Source organism: Ailuropoda melanoleuca, chromosome 6 (genome assembly GCF_002007445.2).
Source record: "Ailuropoda melanoleuca isolate Jingjing chromosome 6, ASM200744v2, whole genome shotgun sequence".
NCBI classification, from domain to species: Eukaryota; Metazoa; Chordata; class Mammalia; order Carnivora; family Ursidae; genus Ailuropoda; species Ailuropoda melanoleuca.
The window spans coordinates 41,396,856-41,423,308 of NC_048223.1; the positions used below are offsets into that span (position 1 = coordinate 41,396,856).

Genomic DNA, 26,453 nt, shown 5'->3' on the forward strand with positions numbered 1-26,453 from the left:
TCTGCTGGCTGTCCCTATCTCTGTCGAATAAATAAATAAAATCTTTAAAAAAAAAAAAAAAGAAAAGAAACTGCCAAACTGTCTTCCCAAGTGGCTGTACCGTTTTGCATTCTCACCAGCAATGAATGAGAGTTCCTCTTGCTCCACGCCCTCATCAACATTTGGTGTTGTCAGTATTTTGGGTTTTGGCCATTCTAATAGTCATGTAGTGGCTGCCTTGTTGTTTTGGCCTGTATTCTTGAAAAATGTCAGTGGCATAATGAGAAAACCTGAAGAAAAGCAAAGCTAAAAGATTAGAGACCACTACGCTGAGGAGACAAATAGATAGAATACATGATCCTGGACTGCATCCTGTCCAGGGGAAAAAAATGTACAGAAAAGACATTATTAGGACAGTTGGCAAAACTGTAATAGGGAATGTAGATTAAATTCTTCTATTAATATGAAATTTCCTGGGTTTGGTCATTGTCTAGCTTTGTTTTTAGGACCTACAAACTGAAAGATTAAGGGTCAAGTGGGCTTAATATATGCAACCTGCTTGCAAAGGATTCCGAAAAAATATAAATATAAAGAAAGGAACTGTGGCATAAAATTAGCAATTTGTGAACATGGATCATGATACATAGGGGTCGTCTGTACTATCCTTGCACCTTTTCTGCAAGTTATTTAAAAATAAAAGTTTAAAGAATTAGAAAAATAGTTCTGCCTTTAGCATTCCATCCATATCTTTTGATGCACACATACAAGTTTCTCGATCATATTCCGACAAGTGAAATTGCAGGCTCAAGGTGTGTGCGCCTTCAACTTGATCAGCTAAACAGTTTACAAAGTGCCACTGAATTCTTACTAATTTTATTTATTCTTTCTCTTTCACTGAAATGTAAGGTCGTTGGCAGTGTTATCAAAGTGTAGGCCTTGGCATCAGCCTCGCCCGGGTGCCAGTTAGAATTGCAAATCCTCAGACCCTCACTCCAGACTTGCTGAGTCAAAAACTCTGAGCACGGCCTAGAAATCTGCGTTTTCTAGTCTTCTTCTAAGTGATGAGAAAGTTTAAGTTGTGCTGTGATCCGTTAGGGCCGCGCCTGCCTTGCAGACCACCAGCTCCAAACGTGAACAGCAGAGCCCGGGAGCCCGGGTTAGACCGTGCAGAAGCGGAGGGCAGCGCGCCACCCGAGGGCACCGTCCCTGCGCCGGCAGCTTCTCCCGGACCCCCAGAGCTGGGTGAGGAAGGGCGGCAGGACGGGGCGGGCCGGAGGCTCGTGTCCCCGCCTCCCAAGCTTTGGGCTCGCCGCGTTGCGTAGTCCTCCGCCTTCCTTGCCTTCTCGTCCCCTTCCTTCCTTTTTTCCTTCCTTCCTTCCGCCGGGCGCGATGGAGCCGGGGCGCGGCGCGGCTACGGCGCTGCTGGCGCTGCTGTGCGCGGGCTGTGTGCCGCGCTGCGGGCGCGCCCAGTACGAGCGCTACAGCTTCCGCAGCTTCCCGCGGGACGAGCTGATGCCGCTCGAGTCGGCCTACCGGCACGCTCTGGACCAGTACAGCGGCGAGCACTGGGCGGAGAGCGTGGGCTACCTGGAGATCAGCCTGCGGCTGCACCGCCTGCTACGCGACAGCGAGGCCTTCTGCCACCGCAACTGCAGCGCGGCGCCCCAGCCCGAGCCCGCCGCCGGCCTCGCCCACTACCCCGAGCTGCGCCTCTTCGGGGGCCTGCTGCGCCGCGCGCACTGCCTCAAGCGCTGCAAGCAGGGCCTGCCAGCCTTCCGCCAGTCGCAGCCCAGCCGCGAGGTGCTGGCCGACTTCCAGCGCCGTGAGCCCTACAAATTCCTGCAGTTCGCCTACTTCAAGGCAAGTCGGCCCCCCGCCCCCAGGCCCGGGCCCCGCCCCCAGGCCCGGGCCCCGCCCCTCCGTTTGGGCCAGCCTGGCACCGCCTTTCCGTGTCCAGTCTGCTCCCACCCAGCGTTGCCAGAGGACGCCTCCCAAATCCTGTCCCCCTTCTTCATCTAAAATAGGGATGAAAATACTTTTCTAGAAGGGTTACTCTGGAGCAGAGAATACGTACACAGAGCGTCTAGCCACCCAACAGTGCCTGATAAATGTTACCTGTTATTTGAAGACAGACTCCTCTTTTCTGTGCATACCATTAAAACCCCTTTTTCTCAAGGAAGTGACGACTTTCAGTGATAGAGGGGAAGAGGACCTGAGGTGCCGGCTAGTTCCTTTTAAAGAGAAGGAAGTTGAGGCCAGGCCAGAGCAGGGGCTCGTTGGGAGCACACACCCCTGCCTAGAGGAGCAGAACTGTGCACTGTGATTCATCCGGGTTGGCGCTGTCCGCCCTCTTTCATCTAGAATTTAACACGGTTGTCTTCCTCCTTCTTTGTGGCTGCTTAAATTCTGTGGTTGCTGGCTAAAAATAGCCACAAATTGCTGTTCTTGATCCTTGGAGTACTTTCTCTGGGGACCCGCAAGTTTTAAGAACGGGCTGAATGCCCTGTTCCTGGACAAAGTGACTTTATCTTGGAGGGTGGTTACCAGGTTTTGCCAAGCGAGCCCTCTCAAAGTCCAGTTTCTACTTTATCTAATTGAAAACGATTTTTAAAGGAATATATTGCATTTATTTTAATGACTACAAAAATAGATTCATGGCGTATTCCAGACTCTGGAGCTAGAAGTTGTTTTGTTTTGAAACTTTGCTTTGAGTCTTTGGACTGCAAGATCTGTTTTTCATGTTTCTGAAACAGAGCCACCTTATGCTGCATTCATAAGAGCAATAAAATAGCACAAAACCCTTAGTAGGTGAAAAGCTGTGTTATTTCTGTGCTTACATTTTTATATAAAGTATCGGTTTTGTGAATGTTTGTCCTGGCAATAAAAAAGTAGTTTAAAATAGAACCAGGGGATAAGATTAATAAAGTTCCAGGACATTGAAAAATGATGCCTGGCTCTTAAAGGACTATGTTTCATGGTAAAAATGACTCATTTAACGCTCTCTTTTTTGTGTAGCTTTTGCCAGATACAGTCTGAAACAAATTTGAGTCATATAATGAAGGGGGAAATGTTTTATTTTTAAAACCGGAGAATAGTAGAAGCCGATTTATCTACAGAGGAGTTTGAAACAAGTGATACAGGGAGGAGAAGAGTATTCGACTTAGTGTGACCAGAAGGCAAAGGTAGAGTTCTCTCCTTCCTGATGATGTCCTCAAAGTGCAGGATGGTCACAGCTATTCTTCAAAACGTTTCATAGGTCTTGTAGCAATCACTCACTTAGAAGTCGATGAAATACCATCTGTCCTGGCATTTTGAGATCTCTTAAAGGACAGAAGGTTCAGGATTTTATCAGAAAGCCAGGATCTTCACTTAGTTTCTTCAGCTGAAAGTCATTGAAGGAGTGATTTTAGGTGTTGTTACTGGATGGTTTCTTGTTTTCCTTCATGATGTTCTCTTGTCAAACTTGGTGAATGGGTGGGGAGGACATGACTCGTGGCAGCATGTACACGCTGCCAGGCACCCAAAGGCTGGAGGCTGGTGCTGGAGACCACGCTGTTTGCTGTGGCGAGGCTGAGCACGTGCTCTTGTGCTGCTCTGATTTGCAGGCCTCTTTCCCTGATTAAGGACAAATGTCGGAGTGGAACACACAGGTGAGGATGGTGGGGTTGGCCTGTCAGAGGGAGGTAAAGAGGCACTGTTGTGTGGTCATGCAGAGAAGATGCTCCTGGTAGGTAGCCCTCAAGCCTACCATAGGTTTTATGTCATCAGCCTACCTTAGGAGGTAGGCCCACCTTCAACTGTGGGTTCCCTCCATGGCTGCATCTCTGTGGAATGCCCGTCTTCCCCGTAGCCTGAGCAGAAAGGGGGCCCCCACACTTGATCAAATCCTTCGGGACTGTTAAACTCTGAGTGGGTAGAGCTGGCCCCCTCCCAGGCACTCCTACCTCCCACCTTCCCTGGACAAGGCCTCTGTCTCCCCACCCCCAGCCACAGGGCCTGCCACCAGATTGAGGCCGATTTAGGAGTGGCTCCTTTGGTAGGTAGGTGGGGTCCTCTCATTCAGGTGGCTGTCTCTCAGGAGCATCTGGGAAAGTAGTGCTCCCACCACTCTTCTCCAAAACCTGCCTGGGTTTCTGTCAGAGGTTTAGCTGCCAAGATGTGGCTCCATGTTCCAGCTGGCAGGGCCCAAGTTGAAGTGAATAGATCAGCCTTTCCTCTCCAGGAAAGGGTTCCATTTTGTTAAAACTCAGGTCCTAAGTTAGAGTCCTTAAAAATCCCTTTCTGTGCCCCTTTTTCTAAGTGCTCTTCTGAGAATTAGAGAATCTCATTTTATTGGCAAATGCTTTAAAGGGCTGCATTCATACGTCCTCCCCTCCTTGTAGCTGGCAGACTAGTCTTTTTCCGGCCAGGAGTGTAAGGCGTTCTGTAGAACTCTTTGAAAGGCACCCCCACACAGGCCACTGACTGGCCCTTTCCAGAACGTCAGCATTGACATCTGGGGGTCTGCCCTCATTACCACCCAGCTGTTCTCCAGCACAGCCACTGCCTTGTCTACAAAGGACTCGGGGCCAGTCCTGTTTCATACAGATATATGCTACCCTCTGATTCTCAGAAATCCAGAGTGTACCAAATATCCCTTTATTTTCTCTCTGCAAACCTAATTCCCTAATTCCCACTTTTGAGGGTCCCTCTGCATTGGCTGAAGGAGTCTCTGTGCACATGTAGGGTGCCTCCCCTTCCCCAAACCAAGTTGGGCCATGATTCCAGGGGACAGCCAGAGACAACACATCAGCGTGGGGACCCTCTGCGTATTGGCTGAGTGTCCACACAGGGAGGTGTCCATATCTCTGGAGTCCATACCCCTCAATACACGGTTCCCCCCAGAGGACTTCTGCCTTCTTGGGCACTGTCCGCAATGGGGCCAGACATGAAGCTCCCGTGTGCCAGAGACCTTAATCAAGGTTGTAGACAAGGAAACATACTGGAGTGTATCACACATGGAGGCAGGGTTTTTTCCCCCGTTTTGTTCACTGTTATGGACCCACTTCCTAGGACAGCACCTGACATGTAGGAGGCCCTCAACAAATGTGTGCTGAGTGAACGGATGAGTGGATGGTGGTGGGGTCATGGAGAATGGCAAAGCGGGAGGTTCTGCGAGAGACTTGGGAAAATAGGAGTATATTTGGGAATATATTATATATACATATATCTCCAATATATATATATATATTGGAAAATATTAATATGTTTTTCCAGCAGAAAAGGTGTGGTGTAGTCCTGCTGGATAATTGGAGGAATGTTGAAAGATGGTTATTTACAAAGGCTAGTAATGGTGGGTGTGACTCCCCCTGGGCCAAAAAGGGCATGGGAGAGGACAGTTCCAGGAAGCAGGAAGGAGCGAGCGAGACTGTCTAGAGAAGGCCACCTCCAGGGGAGGTGTGACCTTCAATTAAGGCCCAATAGCAGCCCAAGGTGACTGAAGGGAGGGAGCCAGGAAACTAAGTAAACCAACTTTACCCTCTTGCCTTCTTTCAGGCTCCCACTGGGGCTCCTCACTGGTGAACCCCTTTGGAAGCTGGAAAGCAAGAGAGTGCAAGTCTTGATGGGCCACAGAAGTCACTGACTCCTCAGCTGAAGGCACTGTGTTGAAACACAGAGTTACTTGAAGGACTGAACATTCTTGTTTTGCAAAAATCACTGCCCATCCTCCATTGAGTAGATCTCGTCTTTCTTTGTTGTACTCAGGCGAATAATCTTCCAAAAGCCATTGCCGCCGCTCACACCTTTCTACTGAAGCATCCTGATGACGAAATGATGAAGAGAAACATGGCGTATTACAAAAGCTTGCCTGATGCTGAGGACTACATTAAGGACTTGGAAACCAAGTCGTACGAGGTATATTGGGTTTACACAGCAAGTTAGTTGCAGTGTGAGTGGCTAAAGAAGTGGGTCTTGATGAACAGCTGTTGACATCTAAGGACCTCTAATGATTTTTGATGGCATTGATGAATATTATGACAATGGAAATGATTGACTTTTTAGCACAAAGTTGACCCATTTGAGAATGAGATTTTACATTCCATGATGCACTTAAAGCCACCTTTCCTTTGAAGGCTGTATTTTAGAAATAAGGTCATTTTGGGGAGCCTGGGTGGCTCAGTTGGTTAAGTGTCTGACTCTTGATTTCTGCTCAGGTCATGATCTCAATGTCAAGAGATCAAGCCCCACATCAGGCTCCTCGCTCAGTGGGGAGTCTGCTTGGGATTCTCTCTCTCCCTCTGCCCTTCCCAACTCTTGCTCTCCATCCCTCTCTAAAATAAATAAAACTTAAAAAAAAAAGAAATAAAATCATTTGATCATTTAGTTTTAAGATAGACGTGTTTTGGAGATCCTCCAAAAATGACCAAGAACATAAGAAACAGGAGCATAAGTTTCCATTTTTTTTTTTTTTTAAGATTTTATTTATTTATTCGACAGAGATAGAGACAGCCAGCGAGAGAGGGAACACAAGCAGGGGGAGTGGGAGAGGAAGAAGCAGGCTCATAGCGGAGGAGCCTGATGTGGGGCTTGATCCCATAATGCCGGGATAACGCCCTGAGCCGAAGGCAGACGCTTAACCTCTGTGCCACCCAGGCGCCCCATAAGTTTCCATTTCTGATGAAACTAAAAGGCACATCTTTTTTACACACACACACACACACACACACACACACACTCCCCATATGTATTGAGGTGGAAAGGGAATCATGGAGCTTGGAGGACTGACTTGACACATTAGAGGCTACTGAAATCTATGCATCTGCGAAGGGAGTCTGATGGGAATGAATGAGGAAGAATCCAACTCCTTTGAGCACTCACTGTTGTCCAGACCTATCGAGCTTGGGCTCCAGGGGCATGGCTACCAAGGAAGGGTTAGGGCAGGGTTGAAAACAGAGGGATGTGTTGAAAGTATCCATGGGGAGCTGGTAGATCCCAACCAAGGGCTGACTTTAGGGTTACCTGTCATGTGATCAGACTGCAAGCTCACTTTGTCATTGGTGGTGACCCTCAAAATATAGGGTGCAGGGTCTCTATTCTGGTGGCCCTTCAGTTTTCCAGGGAAGAATTCTCTAGCCTTCTGCAGGACTAGTGAAGTGTCATGCTTGTCTGCCTATGTCTGAGAACCAGTCTGGGGAGAAGGGTGGGGCCCTCACAGCTGAGTCAGAGACATTACCTGCTTCTTGGTTCTTAGCTTCATGCCTCAGTCCCCACTCTGCTGTGCCTGATCCCTGACCCTCCAGCTGTTACAGATAGAGTCTCTAGAATAAATCACCAGTGTTTGGTGAGGAGTGGCTTTGGAAGGTTCGATCCCTTGGGTGGACAGATGGTTGTGCAGGGAAACCTGGGGCTCTGACAGCCCTGATCAGACTTTCAGCCCTGCCTTCTGTTCTGTGCCTAGCATCAGTCTCTGTGGTCGCTAGTGCCTGCAAATGCAGACAGGCGTGTGATGTAGTGTGGTGCATAGTTGGGGGGTTCGCTTCCCCCCAGACCCTCCTCTGTGATAATTTAGCTCTCTGTCCTTGCAAAAGTTGTTGAAATGTCTTGTCTGTTGCTGGCTCCTTTTCCATTCTCCCGTGAAAAGGATTTCTGCCTTTGTACTTTTGCACTGTGGTCTTCATTGGGCTTGGGGAGTGGAGCTGAGTGCTTGTGGTCAGTGCACTGTGCCTAACTGTAGGTCGGCCAGACCATTCCTTCCCTCTTTGGAGTCCTTCCGGGTGTGGTGGGGCTGCTCTGCTGTGTGCCCAGGGGTTCCCTCTCCAGTGCATGGCTTTCTTCTTGCTGCCTCGACCCTGCCGCCCCTGAGGACCCGCTGCCTGGAGTTGCTGCTCGTTCACCCAGCCTCTAGGAAAGTGGTTCATTTCCCTGTCTGCCTTATTTCCAGGGAATGCCACCTCCTCGGGAGGTTTAGGGAGATCAGCCTCTCTATCTGACAGCTTAAGCTTGGTGAAAAGTTCAGGTCTGAGGGGTGGTCCTTAGACACCCCCATTCTGGAGCAGCTGAAAAAGAATTCCAAATATAATCCATGCTTTTTTCCAGGCCTGTCCTGGACCCTCCACGTGAGCAGGGTCGTGCATGTTCCCAAGATCTCTACTTATTTCTGGGGAGACCAAGCAGCTTCCTCAGCCTTAGTTATTTCTCTTTTATCTGGTCCAGCCAACAATTAGCAGAAATTTCTTGCAGTTCCACCATCCAGCACATGGCCGCCCTCCCCAGTAACTAGTACTGATGCATGGTATTCCTACTTCATACTTAACTGCTGAGGGAAGGGTATCTGCCACCTGCTCTCAAGCTTATATCTTTTCTCTGCTTCAATTTTAAAAATCAGCTTTATTGAAGTATAACTTATTTAAAATTTATTTACCAATTTTAAGTGTATCATTCAGTGAGTTTTGGTAAAGGTGTGCGATTGTTTAACTACCACCATGGTCACAGCATAGAATATTTTCATCTCCCCTAAAATGTTCCCTCAGGCCCCTTTCTACCTTTGTCCTAACCTCTGACCTTTGGCAGCCACTGCTCTGATTTCTGTCACTATAGTTTTTCTTGATTTGAATTTGATTTTATTATCAAGCACTTCCTACTTTTTGAATTAAACTAAAAAGAAGTGTACCGTTGTACATAGGATAGAAAAAGCTAGATATAAGTCAGTTCCTGGTTGGCTTCATATTTAATTAGGGGTCGGTGTGGTTTCCTTGGGACTGATGACAGTGGAACTCCATGATGGAATGACTCCTTTCGGTCGGACAGCCAGCGTCCCCCCGGTCTGGGAGCTTCACCCACCTCTCCTCGCTTTCCAGAGCCTGTTTATCCGGGCGGTGCGGGCCTACAACGGCGAGAACTGGAGGACGTCTGTCACAGACATGGAGCTGGCCCTTCCCGACTTCTTCAAAGCCTTTTACGAGTGTCTCGCAGCCTGCGAGGGCTCCAGGGAGATCAAGGACTTCAAGGATTTCTATCTTTCCATCGCAGGTGGGTGGCGGGGGTTGTGTTCCACCCATGAGTGGGGCAGCTGCCCCGTGGCGTCTGCGTGCCTTCCTGATGGCTTGAGTGACTGCGAGGAACTTCTGAGCTTCTGTATGAATGGTGGCTGGGGAGGTAATATGTACGCCAAACGACCAGCCTTTGACTTACTAGGGGCTTCTGGAAAAATACCTGAGTACAGTGTTCAATCAAGCACAGGCCTGGAAAGGGGGTCCAGCAGACCCTGCCTGGTTAGAGATCCTCCACAGGCTTTTGGAAAAATAAAAATGGGCCCAAGAGCAGCTCACGATTCATGTTATATAACACGTTACTAGTTTAGCCACCTTGAAGGGTGCAGTCCAGTGGCGGGCGGTACCTGCGCATTGACGTGCGGTCACGCCCACTGTCCATCTCCAGCACCCATCGGTTCATCTCCCCAAGCAGAGGTCTGACGCATTAAACACCAGCTCCCCGTCCTTCTGCCCGCAGCCCCTGACATCCGCCGCTCTGCTTTCTGTCTCTGTGTATTGGACTACTCCAGGTACCTCGGATAAGTAGAATCCTATAGCATTTGTCCCTTTGTGACTGGCATATTTCACTTAGCATAATGTCCTCCAGCCTTAAAAGTATTGTAGCAAATTGGTTGTCTTTTAAATCTCTCTTTTTTAAAAAAAAAATTTTATTTATTTCTTTGACAGAGAGAGAGAGTGGAGCAGAGAGAGAGCACAAGCAGGGGAAACAACAGTCAGAGGGAGAGGGAGAAGTAGGCTCCCTGCTGAGCACAGAGCCCGACAGAGGGCTCGATTCCAGGACCCTGGGATCACGACCTGAGCAAAAGGCAGACGCTTAACCATCCGAGCCACCCGGGCGCCCCCTTTTAAATCTCTCTTAATTGGTAGCTTCTTCCTCTGTGTCCATTTTTCCCCTTGGCTATTGAAAAAACTTGATTGTTCGCCCTGTAGGGATTCCCATAGTCTGGATTTTGCTGATTGTATCCCCTTGGTGCTCTGTTCTCTGTATTTCTTATAACTTGGTAGCTGGATATAGAGGCATGATCAGGCTCAGGTTTGGTTTTTCTTTTTTTGTGGAGGTGGGGGCACAAGACGGCTTCCTAGTTGGTGCTCAGTTCCCGTGTCAGGACGCACAGGATTGTCTCTTTCTTTGTAATGTTGGCAGCTGCCGGTGCTCAGGCTGGACCTCACATAGTACCTGTTAACTGGTGTTCTTCTGCTGGTGAGAGGTCATTCCCTCCAGCATCCTTTCATGCCTATAATGTCAGCAAGTACTCCTTACACTCAGACTAAAGGAGGGGGACAAAAAGGGTGCTTACTTGGAGCTGCGGTGTTTTGACTGTAGATAAAAGACAGTTACTAGAAAAAGTAACATTTATTATGCTCTAACTAGATGCCAGGCCCTGTTTTGTGCTCTTTATGGGTATTATCTCAATTTTGCAACCCTATTAGGAAGGTACTAGCATTCTCCCCATTTTACAGCTGAGAAAGCTGAGGCCTAGAGAGATTAAGTACTGTGCTTACTGGCCTCCAGGGAAGGGCTGGGGTTTGAACCCAGGCAGTCTTGACTAGAGTCTTACCTCTTAGTCCCAGTGAAATAGTCTCACCTCACCTGTTATACTTAATCTTGAACTTTATTTTATTTTTGAATAGGTAACATACATGAACATAGTATAAATTGTGAAAGACACAAAAGGATACACTATAAAAAAATAAGTCTCCTTCTGTATATGGCAGACATGAGGATACCTCAAGATGGATTTATTTATAGAAATGTGGGTGAAGGTGAGCCCCAAGGGGACGAAATGGTACCCTGGGGCTACTAGTAGCTGAGTTATTATCTCCTAGGCTGAAGGGGAGGAAGTCTTGCTTCTCTCCACATCTCTTCTACCCTTTCCATTCACCCCAAACGTAACTATTTTTATTAGCTTCTGGCTTATACCTCTAAAAGTTTTTTTTTTTCCTACAAAAATAAGCAAAGATCACTTTATCTTTGATCTACCTAAGATATATCTCTATAACTATATCTTTATATGTAGATAGACAATTGAGAAATGTTTTTTGTTTTAAATTTTTATTTTAAAATAACTTTTTATTTTTATTTTTTATTTTTAAGTAATTCCAAACCTATAAAGAAGTGGCAGGAGTAGTACAAAGAACTCTTATGAACTCCTTATCCAGATTCACCAATTTTTCACCCTGTGCCATATTGACTTCATCATTCTCTCTGGATGTGTGTGTATAATTATTTTTATTTCAGAACCACTTGAGAGTATGTTGCGTGTATCATGACCCTTTATCCCATAAACTTCAGTATATTTCCTAAGAATAACAATATTCTACATAAATCCACAATACAGCTATTAAGTTCAGGCAACTTAATATTGAGACAATACTTTTATCCAATCTATAGTTTATATTCCAATTCTGCCCTTTATTCCAATATTGTCCTCTAGCAACTTTTTCTTTCTTGGTACAGTCCAGTCTAATATCATGTTTCCTATTTATTTGTCATTTTTCTTTAGTGTTCTTTAATTTGGAATAGTTCCTTGGCCTTTCTTTTTATGCCCTTGAATATTTTTATGCCATGGATATATTTTTTAAGAATATAGGCCAGTCACTTTATAGAATATTCCTCAGTTTGGGTTGCTGTTACATTCAGGTTGTGTACTTTTGCCTGGAGTATGCTTCTCGGGGTATCCCATCCAGATGTGCGTGGTGTCTGTTTGCCCCTTCCTGGTGATGTTGATTTTTTAAGCATTTGGTTAAGGTAATTTCCAATTTCCAGCTTCTCAGCAATACTGTTTTTCCTTTTGATATTAATAAATAATTTGGAAAAAGATACTTCAAGACTAGGATAATTTGCTGTTCATCAAACTGTCTTCACCCCTGTGCCTACCACCACACCTATACCAATTTAGTGTGTATTGAAGATTCTTGCCTGATTCTTTTCTCTCTCTAAAGGTCATATATAGGGGCACCTGGGTGGCTCAGTTGTTAAGCCTCTGCCTTCCGCTCGGGGCGTGATCTCAGCGTTCTGGGATCGAGCCCCTCATCAGGCTCCTCCACTGGGAGCCTGCTTCTTCCTCTCCCACTCCTCCTGCTTCTGTTCCCTCTCTCGCTGGCTGTCTGTCTCTGTCAAATAAATAAATAAAGTCTTTAAAAAAAAGGTCGTATATAGGTAAATCTATTTTTCTGTATTTTCCGTTTGCTTTTTTCACACTGAATAGGTACATACTTTGTATACTGTTCCACTTAGCGGTACACCCTAACTGGCGGTAGAGAGAGTCGTTCCTTCTTGTTGTTGCTGACTATGCCACTGAGGGGTGCGGTGCACCACTGTTTATTCAGCTCTCTGACGGACGCTTGGTTTGTGCCAGTCTTCCACTGTTACATGTAATACTGCAATGCGGAACTTTAGGCCTTTTTTTTTTTTTTTTTTTTTTTTTTTCAATCAACATAAGTGGGATTAATAGTTCAAAGAGTAAATGTCTCTAAATTATTTAGTATTTTAAGTTACCATTTTGTATTTCTAGCAAAAATGTATGAGAGTGCCTGTCCTCCACAGTCTTGCCAACAGAATGTGGACCATCATCCTGGAGTCTTTTGTTGCTAGCCGCATGAAGGGAGAAAAGGGAGGGGGCCGAGGATCATGTGGGAGGATTTTAGAGACCAGTCCTGCAAGCGGTGGAAGGAGCATTCATTGGTTGTTGTGGTCCACATTTTATTGGCACAACTAGTCATATGGTGCCAACCCAACTGCAAGGGAGGGTGGGAAATGTAGTCTTTGACGTCCTTCTCTGTTATTGTATTTAGGCCTACCTGTTCTCTTTCAAAGGCTGTATAGATTCTATTGTTTGTATGTACCATAATTGATTAATCACTATCTTACTGACTGGCATTCAGGTTATTTCCAAGTCTGTTTGTTGTTGCAAACAGTGCTTGTGTGTGCCCATGTCTAAAGAAAATTTCCTAGAAGTAGACTGCTGGGACTGAGGGTATGCGCATTTTAACCTTTGATGCTTTTTGCCAAATGGGTCTCCAAAAATGTGTTCCTGTTTTGCTTCTACCAACAGAATATGAGAGTGTAAGTTTCACCATTTTCTCCCTAACAAATTTTTTAAAATTTTGCCAATTTAAATGACATGTGGGAGCTACACTTGTGGTGAGCACAGCATAACGTATAGGCTTGTTGAATCACAATGTTGTACACCTGAAACTAACGTAACGTGTGTGTCAACCCTACTGCAACAAAACAGGTTTTTGTTTTGTTTTGTTTTGCCACTTTAGCAGTTTAAAATATTTTAGGTGGGATTGTGTTTCTTCATTACAAATGAGGTTTAACATCTTTTCACGATGCTTATGAGCCATTTTTATAATTTCTTTTCTGTGAATATTCTTTGGCCATTTTATATTGGGTATTTGTCTTTTTCTTGCAGATTTTAAGGGACTTTGTATAGTAAGGATTTTAGCCCTTTTATCATACGTGTTGCAAGTATTTTACCTTTGTCATCTTTACCTTTTACCTGGATCCTTGAGGGGGTCAGAAGTAGTATTGAGAGGCTGATGAATGCACTGCTCTGAGAATTTGGGTGTCTTCTTTCAGATCATTACGTAGAAGTCCTGGAATGCAAACTACAGTGTGAAAAGAACCTCACCCCTGTTATAGGAGGCTATCCAGTGGAGAAATTTGTGGCCACCATGTATCATTACTTGCAGTTTGCTTATTATAAACGTAAGTAATTTTCTACGAGATCTTGGGCAAGGGCCTTAACCCTCCTAAGACTCATCTTCCCCATCTGTAAAAAATAGGGGTATTAACCCTTACCTCTGGTTTTGAGAGAATTCATGAAGGTCGAGTTGACAGCCCTGGTGCTGTGCTTTGCACGAAAAGGCAGCAAGGTCTGGTGATTCAGGGCATGGACCCTAGAGCCGGACTGCCTGGGTTTACATTTTGGCTTCATCACTTCCTAACTTCTCTTTGCCTCAGTTTCCTCACCTGTAAATTAGAAATAATTGTACTAACCTCATGAGATGGTCATGTGGGTGAAATGAGTTGATACGTGTGGAATGGTTAGGGTATTTTTACACTAGCATGTGGCATTATCTCCTCCCTATCATCAGCCTTCCCTTTCAGACTGAGTTTTATTCCATATAGTCCTCCTTGGGCCTGAAATTCGAGTTAATTGATCAGAACATTCCAAGGAGTCGAAGGGAAACAAACGTGAGAGAGAAAGTCATTCAGAGTTCAGACTTCAGAGTCTGTCTTTTTGCCTTTTCCTCCTCTCCCTGTAACTGACATTGTCTGAGTGGCGGGTACCTTGGTGGTGACAAGCACAGCAGGATCCTTCCCACTCAGGGGTGGGGGCCCTCAGGGATTCAGGGATGTGCTGTCAAGAGTGACAGGTGACCTTGGCTTCCACATCCCTCCTTCCCCGCTGTGACTGTTTTGTTCTTCATTGAGTTCCCTTTTCTTGCAATAGCAACCCGCCTTTTATCCTACCTCCTGTCCTCCTCAGGATACACTGAAAGATTTGCCTGCTGAAGGTTAAAAAAGGGACAAAAAAAGAAAAAGAAAAAGAAAAAATGTTTCATATATATATATATTTAATTTTTAATTTTGCTAATCAGGATTGTTCCTGAGAAGGCTCTGTAGCAATCATTTACACCAGAGCTTCGTGAGTAAGGGAACTTGCCTCTTTGCGCAGTAAACCTGCTATTATGACAGCCTGGACCTCACCTAAGGATGCGATGAGACAGCTGAACTGTCCCTTGGTTGGGACTTTCTGAGATCGACAGGAGGGTGAGGCGTGTCTGGAGAACACCTCCCTGCCTTTGCACAGAGGGCAGGGGTGAAGTTTTATTTGCCACTGTAATCCTGGCACTAGCTGTTTGGTAAAGGACAATTTAGCATAGAGGACGAGAATTTTATTCTTTTTTTTCTTTCTTTTTGAGAGAGAGAATGAGAGTGAGCTGGGGATGGGGCACAGGGAGGGAGAGAATCCTAAGCAGGCTCCATGCTGACATGGGGCTCAATCCTACCACCCCAAGATCATGACCTGAGCCAAAGTCAGAAGTCGGATGCCCAACCGACTGAGCCACCCAGGCGCCCCAGGTCTTAGTCTATATAGTCTAGGAACGCACTTTCACACAAGACACACTAAGCTCACAGTGGGTCCCCAGCAAATATTTATTTGGCTGCATTCTAACGCCAAGGGTACAGTTTTCTACTAGGCAGTGTTTTTGAAGAGTCCTCTCTTTGAGTATGAGTGTTGATTGGTGCTTTCTTACGAAAAGACTTGTAGTATAGGCTTGTTACAGCAAACCAAACATCTCAGAGATGTGCAGAGAAACACCCAAAGCAAACCACCCATTCCCATCTCCCCTCTCCTTGTCCCTCAAATCCCACTGTTAACTGTTGTCTTATATTCATCCACACTTGGAAGAGCCCTATTTTAATGAGAATTGTGGAAAGTTATGTACCTTTTTTTAAAGATTTTATTTGAGAGAGAGGGAGCATGAGCAGGATGAGTGGCAGAGGGAGAAGCAGGCTCCCCGCTGAGCAGGGAGCTGGATGTGGGCCTTGATCCTGGGACCCTGGGTTCATGACCCGAGCTGAAGGCAGGTGCTTAACCGATGAGCTATCCCAAGTTATGTCCATTTTAAAAATTTATTCTGGAAAAAAAAAAACCCTTATTCTGGAAATTTAAAAGTGTACATTAGACAGGATAGTATAATGAACCGTAGTGTGCCCATCACCCCACTTGAACTTTGATCAACACTTTGCCAATCTTAGATTCACAGTTTAAAAGTTTTCTGTTGGGACGCCTGGGTGGCTCAGTCGGTTAAGCATCCGCCTTTGGCTCAGGTCGTGATCTCAGGGTCCTGGGATCGAGCCCCACGTCGGGCTCCCTGCTCAGTGGGGAGAATCTGCTTCTCCCTCTCCCTCTGTGCCTCACCCTGTTCATTCTCTCTCTCTCAAATAAATAAATAGAATCTTTTAAAAAAGGAAATAAAAGTTTTCGGTGGATGAAAACATAAGCTAGTGTTGTTGTTTAATAAGCTAGCGTTTTTATTTCATTTTCACGAAAACCTGTATTGGCACTTCCTGAGTTAGGCCCGTGTGGGACTCTGAAACTTGGGAAAGAACCCAGCAGGCATTCCAGCCTGCTGAGCAGGGCTTGGCTCTGTGTGCACAAAGCCGGAACACTAGGAGTTTTGAAGTGTTCCAGATACATCTGGTCTCTGGCAGTGCACTGGTCCTTGGAGTCCTCACATGCTCTGAAAATCGCCCTGTGTATCAAAGACTGTGGCAGTGACTTCTAGACACCAGGAGACCAAAACCCCGAGTGCTGCTGGCTGCTTCTCGGGAAATCTTTGCTTTCTGGGTTTAGAGGTAAACAGTATGAGTAAGATGGGCTTCTTAAAAGTCAGCCCTGTTACGAACTCTTTCAAGATTATTTCCCACACTGAATTTTTTAAGGGCAAGTGTTATTTATACTCGAACCCCAGCCCCATAGGCCTTGAAATAAATACCTTTCCTACCTTGTGGACCTTGTGAATAACCTGTGTGCTGCGGTGCCGTTTTTAGGGTTGTTGTTACAGGAGACAGCCACTGGGTGGCACAATTTATTCATACCCACGGTTTGGTTACTCGGGCCAACCAGAGCTTTAGCAAAGGGAGTGGATTGAAATTGGAGTGTAACGTGCCAGGATGAATACCCAGGGGCTTGCGGCTTATCACCTCTTTCCCCTTGCCCCCACCTCCAAAACAAATCCCAGCCCCGCAGGTCCCCCGTGCTGAAGGTGCTGTCATAGGTGGGGCAACTCCAAGGAGGGAGGCTAGAGGTGGGAGATGTCAACTTGAGGTGGCTTCAGGTGTCTTCCAGCCCAGAAGGCCCACCATCCTTGGGGTCTTCTAGGTTTAGGTTAGGAGGGCTTCCTGGATCTGGGGGTTGTGGTGCCATCCAGATGGGACCCAGGCACATCCTCCCTACCTCCCTCAGCCCCAGGAGAGGCCAGGGCATCCAGCTTCCCAGCTCAGGTCAGTGGAGCCTGAAGTAGAATATAGTAGACGTTTCTGCGAAGGCATCTGCCTAATGAGGAACTTCCATGTTTCAAAACGGCTCCCCAGGCTGCCATGGACACCCAGTCTGTGACCTGCCCACCCAGGGATGATTCTGGTCGGTCACAGGCTTTCCCGAGGAGGGGCTGTGGAGAAGGGGCTTGCCCATGGATATTTTCTTTAGGAAGCTGTGCTGCCGAAGGGCATTTCAGGGCACGGTTTGCTGATTTCCTGTGCCTCTTTTCTCCCGGCCCCAGTGAACGATCTGAAGAACGCGGCCCCCTGCGCCGTCAGCTACTTGCTCTTTGACCACGACGACAAGGTCATGCGGCAGAACCTGGTGTATTACCAGTACCACAGGGACAAGTGGGGCCTCTCGGACGAGCATTTCCAGCCCAGACCAGTAGGTGGCGGGGCGCCGGGCCCCACGTTGGCAGGCCCCCTCTTCCTTCTCACGTTAGGGGACTGCTTTGCACCTAATGAGAAAGAGTTTTTACAGAAATGAAGGGAACTCCTTTTTTTCTGGGTGGTTTTTGTTTTGTTTTTCTGTTTTTTGGGGTCTTTTAACAGTTTACTGCTCTATTCTGATTCCTAAATCAGTAAAAACTACAAATTTCAAACATTACAAAAATGTTTTATTTAGAGTGAAATTCCCTCAAAATCGCATACCTTTTCTTTACCCCCTGCCTTATAGCTATGCATTTGCTTGTATATACAGCGTGTATTTATTTATTTTTACAGAAGCAGGGTCACACTTTACCTGCTGTTCTGCAACTTGCTTTGTCTTTCCAGCAATTCATAAGGAACGTTTTCCATGTCACACTCATACACTGACTTGTTTTTTAACACCTGCAAGATAGATTTGTTTATGGATGGACCATCATTTAATTCACTTGATGGACAAGCTAAGCTTTGCATGTGTTCTTTTTCAGGGGACTTCAGGGATTATACATTACTTTTAAGAGATCTTTTCTAGTTGGTCTTTGCCCTTAGCTTGTATTTTCATTGGGATTTTTATATACTGTCCCGGTTTGCCATACCCATACACACCTCACTCCCCTGCCAACACACACACACACACACACACACACACACACACAATCTCTCTCTGTCTGTCTCACTTTCTCACTCACTTGGGGTTGGCTACTCTTTCTTAATTGAGATATGTTTCATATACGGTAAAATTTATGCTTTTAAAATGTACAGTTTAGTGGTAGATTCACAGAGTTGTACAACCACAACCACTGTCCAATTTTAAACATTTTCATCAGCCCCAAAAGAAATCCATACCCTGTCTCCCCCTCCTCCCGGTTCTGACATCAGAAGGTTGATCATAGAAACTGTTCTGTGTTTGCATCTTAACAGGAGGCAGTTCAGTTCTTTAACGTGACTACACTCCAAAAAGAGCTGTATGACTTTGCAAAGGAAAATATAATGGATGATGATGAGGTAAGTTTTCATGTTTAGTGCACATCTGGCTAAGAGAAATATTACTCACAGCTTTGCAGAAATCACTGGGAGGCCAAGTCATCCCAGAAACAGAAGGGGACCTTGAGAAATACAGTTTCTGTGGGCGTTTTCATGCAAGTCAGAGCACTGGAGGGGGGAGCACGGCTTTCTAGAAAACCCAGGTCCTGGCACCACATTTCCTGCTGGTGAATATGGAGGAACCCATCATAGAAGTCTTCCAGTGATCATTTTTTAACTTCGTAAAAACACAGTGGATTTTCAATGACTCAGCGCTCTGAACACACTTGGAAGGCCTCATCCCAGTTTTTCTGGGATATGATTATTATCTTTTTTCTTCTTTTTCTTTTTGTAAATTCGGTCCTTGCTGTGAGTCATTTTATCGTTCTCTGAAATTGCTTGAAATCCCTGATTCTCACTCAGCCGTCTCCTTTTTTTTTCTTCAAAGTTTTTATTCAGGTCATCTCTACCCCCAGCATGGAGCTTGAACCCATGACCCCCATGACCAAGAGTCGCATGCTCCTCTGACTGAGCCAGCCATGTGCCCCTCAGCTGATTCCTTTTATGACAGAGACTCCATGGCTGATGGAGGAGTCGTTTTGGGGTAGGGCAGCCTCATCCCAGAAAGTCCTCGTTGCAGGGGTATTTAGAGAGATGTGTTAGAAACAAAACCACAGAACGTGCTTCCTGTGGTAGCTAGCGACGGGCCAGCTTTTGCAGCTGCCTCTGGCCTGACCCCTCACTTCATAGATGAAGAGCCTGGGGGATAGGAAAGTCTATGAGCTGCTAGGCCAGGCCCAGGGGCCCCGAGCCTCCAGGTGCTCTGTTTCCACTGCCCTGGTTTTTGGTGAAGCACTTCTAAATAGATATGACCATGGAATTTGCTTTCCATGCACAAATTTGCATGGGGTGGACCCATCACTAGCAGGCACCGAATGCCCCAGGGCTTTGGGTTTCCATCTATAGAATGGAACTAATAATGTTGACCTTACAGGGTTGGGAAAATGAAGTATCACACTGAATGTGGAAATGCTTTATAGACTAGGAAGTCATCATTGTGTCGTGAGTCTTAGGTTGGGTTAAGAAGCAGAGCCTGACATAAGGTCACAAGGTCCTGCAAAGGAAGGAGTGCTGGCTAGGTACAAGCAAGGCTGGCTGCTGTAATTTGGAAAGTGGACAAAAATATATTTAGAAAAAGGAAGAGTTGAGTTCCTAATGGTCCAGAGCAAGCCACCCTTGATATTTTGATATAGATACTTCCAGTGTTTTCTATACATTTTCCACTATATATTCATAATAAACCCAACTGTAATAGATATCATGGCTTTTCCATTTAACAATGTAATATGAGAAGTTCCCCTTGTGATGTTTTCCTAGAACAGCTTTATTGAAATATTGTTCACACACCATAAATTCTCCTTTTTAAAGTACACAATCTAGTGGTTTTTAGTATATGCACAAAGTTGCACATCCATCCCTAAGAATTTTAGGGCATTTTCATCACCCCAAAAAGAAATCCCAAACCTGTTAGTGGTCATTCCCCATTCCTTCTCCTCTGCCCACCCCACTAATCTACTTCTGTCTCTATGGATTTGCCTCTTCTGGACATTTCATATAAATGGAATCTTACAGTAGGTGGTCTTTTGTGACTGGCTTCTTTCACTGAGCATAATGTTTTCAAGGTTCAACCATGTTGTAATATATATTAGGTTACATGCAAAATTCTTTTTTATTGCTGAATAATATTGCACTGTATGGATATACCATATTTTGTTTACCTATTCTGTGTTGATGGACATTTGTACTGGGTTGTTTCTACTTTTTGACTATTTTGAATAATGATGCTGTGAACATTTGTCTACATGTTTTTATTTGGACAAAAGTTTTTAATTTTCTTATATACCAAGAGTATATATGTGGAAGTGGAATTGCTGGGTCAGATGGTAATTCTGTGGTTAACTTGTTGAGGAATTCCGAGACTGTTTTCCAAAGTGGCTGCACCATTTTACATTCCCACCAGTAATGTATGAAATTTCCAACTTGCCACATCTTTGCCAGCACTTATTGGCATTTGTCCTTTTTATTATAGCCATTCTAGTGGGTGTGAAATAATATCTCATTGAAGTTTTGATTTTAATTTCCCTAATGACTAATGATACTGAGCATTTTTTCATATGCTTGGTAAGCCATTCATATATCTTCTCTGGAGAGATGTCTAGTCTATTCAAATTCTTTGTCCATTTTTAAATTGGGTTACTTGTCTTTTTATTGTTGAATTGTAAGTGTTCTTTATATATTCTGATTATAAGTCCTCCGTCAGATACATGAATTGCAAATATTTTCTTGCAGCCTGTCCGTTGTCTTTTCATTTTCTTAATGGTGTCTTGAAGCATAAAAGTTTTAAATTTTGATGAGATCCAATGTATCTTTTTTTTTTTTTGCTTATGTTTTTGGTGTCAGTATCTAAGAAACTAGATTAAGAAACTTAATCCAAGATCATGAAAATTTACTCCTGTTTTTTAAGATTTCTATAATTTTAAGAATTTAGATCTACAATCTGTTTTGACTTAATTTTACATATGATGTGAGGTAGGGGTCCAGTTTCATTCTTTTACATATTGATATCCAGTTTCCTGGCACCATTTGTTGAAAAGACTTTCTTTCCATTTAATTGTCTTGGTATCCTTGTAGAATATCAATTAACCATAAATATGAGGGTTTATTTCTGGACTCTCAATTCTAATCCATTGATCCAGATTTCTATCCTTATGCCAGTACGACACTATTTTGAATACTGTAGCTTTGTACTACATCTTGAAATTGAAAGTATGAGTCTTCCAGCTTCATTCTTCTTCTAGGTTGTTTTGGCTATTCTGGGTCCCTTGCATTTCCATAAGAATTATATGATCAGCTTGCCAATTTCTTTTTTTTTTTAAGATTTTATATATTTATTTGACAGAGAGAGAGAGGGAGGGAGAGAACATAAGCAGGGGGAGAGGCAGGCAGAAGAAGAAGGAGAAGCAGGCTCCTCGCAGAGCAGGGAGCTGGACATGGGCCTCAATCCCGGGACCCTGGGATCATGACCTGAGTTGAAGGCAGACACTTAACTGACTGAGCCACCTTGGTGCCCCAGCTTGCCAATTTCTGCAAAAGGCAGCTGGGATTTTTTTATAGGATTCTGTTAAATCTGAAGATCCTTTAGATAGTATTGACATTGTAACAGTATTAAGTCTTCTGACCCATTAACATGGGATGTCTTTCCACTTCTGGAGGTCTTCTTTAATTTCCTTCAATAATGTTTTCTTACATCTCATTATTCCTGATGCTGTTGCAAATGGAATTTTTTCTCATTTTAATTTTCAACTGTTCATTGCTAGTATGTAGAAATACAATCGATTTTTGTATACTGATCCTGTAATTCTGCATATTTGTTGAACTTGTTCATTCTAATTGTGTGTGTGTGTGTTGCTTAGGAGCTTCTACATGCAATATCGTGTTATCTATGAATAGAGGTGATTTTACTTCTTCCCTTCCTATCTGGATGACTTTTGTTTATTTTTCTTTGCTAACTGCCCTGACTAAAACCTCGAGTAAAATGTCAAATAGAAATGGAGAGAGTGGACATCCATGTTTGGTTCCCAATCTTAGGAGAAAAACATTCTGTGTTAGTATTAAGAATGTTGCTAGCTGTGGGTCTTTTCTGTAGGTGCCCTTTGTCAGGTTGAGAAGCTTTCCCTTCTAAGTTTGTCAAATGTTTTTATCATGAAATGGTGTTGAATTTTGTCTTTTACTTTCTTCTGCATCTATTGACAAGATCATGTGGTTTTTGTTAGCCTTGTTAATGTTTATTATAAACATGACTTTTTAATGACTAATATTCCATGGTATGGATTTTTTAAAGTAAAGCTTTTTGTTTTTATAGGCGTTTAGGTTGCTTACAACTTTTTGCTTTCACAAATAATATAGTTCCATGGATGGAATTCCTGGTCTAAGGCTATGAACATTTTGGAGGCTTTTGATGTACAAAGACACTATGTCTAGAAAAAATCAGATATTAGAACAAGAGAACTTTTATGATACTCAGTAAGGCTCTGTCATGTCACAGATTAGGTAAGTTCAGGAAGGTAGCGTGATTTGCTCAAAGTTACACAGTTGGTTACTAATCATCCGTTGAACACCAGGTTTATTCTAGGCTTTAAAATTCCTAGTTTTTTTTTTTTTTAAAGATTTTTTATTTATTTATGAGATAGAGACAGCCAGCGAGAGAGGAAACACAAGCAGGGGGAGTGGGAGGGGAAGAAGCAGGCTCACAGCAGAGGAGCCTGATGTGGGGCTCGATCCCATAACGCCGGGATCACGCCCTGAGCCGAAGGCGGACGGCCAACCGCTGTGCCACCCAGGCGCCCCGAAAATTCCTAGTTTTCTTGGACTTGACACTGTCAAGACAAAGAAAGGAGTCTGTTGAAAGTCCTGGAATTAATTAGCTTATTAATCAAAGCTTTAGAATTGTGAAAGAATTAATCCATCTCTAAAGAACAAGCTATTTTCTATATGTCAAAGTATGGCAAGTAATTATGTCAAAGTATGGCAAGTAATCAATACAATAAAATTCTTAGTTTAATCTTTAAAATTTCCAAAGGTCAAAATACTACATTGAAACAAAATATCAATATGATTTAGCTACTGGAGTTAGGGGCAGTCTCCTTTATTACCTTTCTGGGGTTGAACTGTGTTGTAAGAGCTCCTGAAGGTTTGCACGCTGGTTAAAAATTTTGCAGATAGGGGCACCTGGGTGGCACAGCGGTTAAGCGTCTGCCTTTGACTCAGGGCGTGATCCCGGCGTTACGGGATCGATCCCCACGTCAGGCTCCTCTGCTATGAGCCTGCTTCTTCCTCTCCCTCTGGCTGGCTCTATCTCTGTCGAATAAATAAATAAAATCTTTAAAAAAAATTTTTTTTTGCAGATGCTTATGGTTTCAGAAATTTTATAAAGCAGGCTGAAATAGATTATTCAGGTTTTGGGTTCTGATGGTTGTTTGCTTTGGGAAGGTCTAAGAGAAATAGATTATAATTTGCAGGAGTGATTTATTGAGGGAATGCTCTCAGGTAGGAAAGAAGTGAGGGGCAAGGGAGGGAGGCAGAGAAGTATATGGTCTCAGCTGGAGTCGAGCTTAGCCTGATCCCACGGGAGCTCTGGAGCATGAATTGTACCACAGGGCTCTTCCTGCATTTTATAGGCAGCTTATCCTTCTCTCCTCAGTTGTTGGCAGCCCAGAGGGGTTGGTGTGTAAACTCCCTGGTGGGGCTGCTCCTTTTCGCCAGGATCAATTGTCCAGAGAACGGGCAGCTATCAGCCATCAGTAGTCAACACTCCCAGCGGCTGGGGAATGGGTGCATTCCCAAGGTAGATCTGAGCTAGGCTGTTGGTGCCTCCACTGTAACAGGCCACAGAGAGGGTTGTGTTTCTTTCATCTGTATTGCCTTGAGTACTTATTAGTGAGCTAAGAGCAAGCAGTCCCATCATCCCCATGTCACAGCGGCCACACAGCAGGAAACAGTAACTCTGGGAACAACTGTCATGGCCATACATATAATCCCTCTACTGTGTTTTGCTTTTGGGGTCCAGAAAGCAACCAAAAACATTGTTTTTTCTTTTTCTTTTTTTTTTTTTTTAAAGATTTTATTTATTTATTTGAGAGAGAGTAGAATGAGAGAGAGAGAGAGAGAGTGGGGGGGGAGGGGCAGAGGGAGAAGAAGCAGGCTCTCCACTGAGCAGGGAGCCTGACATGGGGCTCGATCCCAGGACCTGGGATCATGACCTGAGCCGAAGGCAGACGCTTAACCGACTGAGCCACCAGAACATCGTTTCTTCAGTCAGTTGTCTTCCGGTTCCATAACTTTAGTTTCTAATCTCAGGCATGACAAGGTAGAAGTATTTGATGAAAACAGTAAGACCCCCTTTTGTGTCTCATGTACTCGGGAGATTTCCCAACTATTCTCAGATACTGAGATTTTATAACAGAAAGTGTGTTAAAATGTCAAAAAGAGCAAGTAGGCTCTTGGCCTATGATGGTGACCTCTGTGAAGGAGGCCAAGCTTTAGCAGGGGTGGTTAGCATCAGTGGGACTGACCCTCATGGGAGCAGGACTTGGCCTCCTTGGTGATTCACTCATTCTTGGCAGCAAAGAGAATGGGTGTCATGGGCTGGGCCCAGGGGTGTTGTGGGAGAGAAGTCAGTGCAGGGAAGGAAATCAGAAAGTGTGCTGTGCTATTTCAGGTTGAGGCTTAAGGCTGATTGCAGAAGGTGGGAGCAGGTGGGCTCCTGGTGGGATTGCAGCAGGTGGGAGCAAGTGGGTCCCACTGTCCCCGGGAGACTGTCTTGTAAAGGGAGTGACTGCTTGAGCCACGCCATCACTGTGCACACATACTCTCAGTCATTCTTCCTTCAGTGGTATTCCACTTCTGCCATGTCCTGGGGAAGAAAAGCAACTCAGGTCCTGGTCCTTGAAAACCTCATAGTCTGCTGATCAAGGCAGAAAAACAGGGAGTGTTCCTGTGGAATAACCACTAAGGGGTTGGGCAGAAATCCCAGAAAAGGGGGCACTAAACAGGTCTTTCAGAGGGTGGCTGGAGTGCCCCCATCCCACGGGCCATCTGTGGGGGTTCACATGGAGTGGAAGCCAGGTCCCTCCTAGGGGGAGGTCAGGTCCTCTGGGCCCAAGGGCAGTGGGGAAGGGCTGCTCCAGCCCACGCAGGCAGCTGGCGGTGGCGTCTAGAGACAGTCTCTGCTTACCAGCACGTTTAAAGTCAGGTAGCACACCTAACACAAGTGTCCTATCGTCTCTTACAGGGAGAGGTTCTGGAATATGTGGATGACCTCTTGGAGCTGGAGGAGACTGGCTAGTCCATAGCAGAGAGACGGCCTCGATTCAGGAGACACAGATTCTTCGTCTTCCTTTCCCCAGTAGCCCACGTTGTTGATACCTCAAAGCCTTCTCTTTGCTCTGTGAAGTGAAAGGGAAGCCTCTGCTCTCACTACATACCATAAGGGGTGAGCCTGCCTTCCCAGTGACCACACCTGCTTCCCCATGGCCTGCCCACATTCACACCTGTCTCTCTCCCCATCTTCATACCTGCCTTCTCCATGTTCACACCTCCCTTTCTTACCATTTTGGTTGGAAGGACAGTCTTCCATTTCCACCCCCCCCCAACCCCCAGAAAATCACTACTATTCTTTAAATAAGAAAAATACTCCTAAAATTAAGGAATTGTGAAAACCTACTTTGGGTTTTCGCTCTTCCAGATCTTAGACTCCTTTATCCCCATGCCCTGATCCAGGAAAGATAGTGGAAGACAAAGGCCAAACTCCTCCACTCCCCCTAACAGCCTACACATGGTCTGACCTACCCATCTCCAGTACTCACTGAAAGACAAGTTGGGTAGATGGTGCAGACTACAGGAATAGGGCTTTTGCCCTACACTTCTGCATCTCCAAAGTCTTACAATGGTTGGTCGGTCCCCCTTGCGGACAATAGTTACAAGCCTCAAAGTTGGGAATGGAAGAAAGCAGAGGGAGTCTAGTTTCATTCATTCTTTCAATAAATATTTATTGAGCACTGCTACATGCTAGACATTGACCTGGGCGCTGGAAATACTGCACAGAATGACAGAAAAAAACAACAACCCTGCCCTCTGGAGCCTATGTTCTGTAAGGAGAGACAGACAACAAATAAATCAGAATAAATATATACAAACTATCAATAGTGATAATTGCTATGGAGAAAAATAAAGCAGGGAAGTCGGTATGGAAGCCCAGAGATGAGACTGCAGTTTTAAATAGGCTGGTCAGGGAAGACTTCATTGAGAAGGTGACATCAGAGCAGAGACTTTGGGGAGCAGGTTTCAGGGAAAAGCATTCCAGGTAGAGGGGA

The 26,453-nt window shown here is 45.0% G+C and overlaps 1 protein-coding gene across 1 annotated transcript; it reads left to right on the forward strand.

Annotated features, from left to right (window-relative positions):
- Positions 1 to 1,305: 1,305 nt before the first annotated feature.
- On the forward strand, positions 1,306 to 26,279 carry CRTAP (cartilage associated protein). The gene is made up of 7 exons (XM_002919036.4): positions 1,306 to 1,839; positions 5,725 to 5,874; positions 8,817 to 8,988; positions 13,597 to 13,725; positions 17,313 to 17,458; positions 18,421 to 18,504; positions 25,373 to 26,279. The coding sequence occupies exons 1-7, from the start codon at positions 1,369 to 1,371 to the stop codon at positions 25,424 to 25,426; spliced, it is 1,206 nt and encodes a 401-aa protein (XP_002919082.2). The 5' UTR covers positions 1,306 to 1,368; the 3' UTR covers positions 25,427 to 26,279.
- Positions 26,280 to 26,453: the final 174 nt, after the last annotated feature.

Bases quoted from the DNA above. Each gene is read 5' to 3' on its own strand.
- CRTAP (XM_002919036.4), top strand. From the start codon at position 1,369: ATGGAGCCGGGGCGCGGCGCGGCTACGGCGCTGCTGGCGCTGCTGTGC. The intron at 5,875-8,816 runs GTATATTGGGTT...CTCGCTTTCCAG, and splicing joins TGGAAACCAAGTCGTACGAG to AGCCTGTTTATCCGGGCGGT. The intron at 17,459-18,420 runs GTAGGTGGCGGG...GCATCTTAACAG, and splicing joins AGCATTTCCAGCCCAGACCA to GAGGCAGTTCAGTTCTTTAA.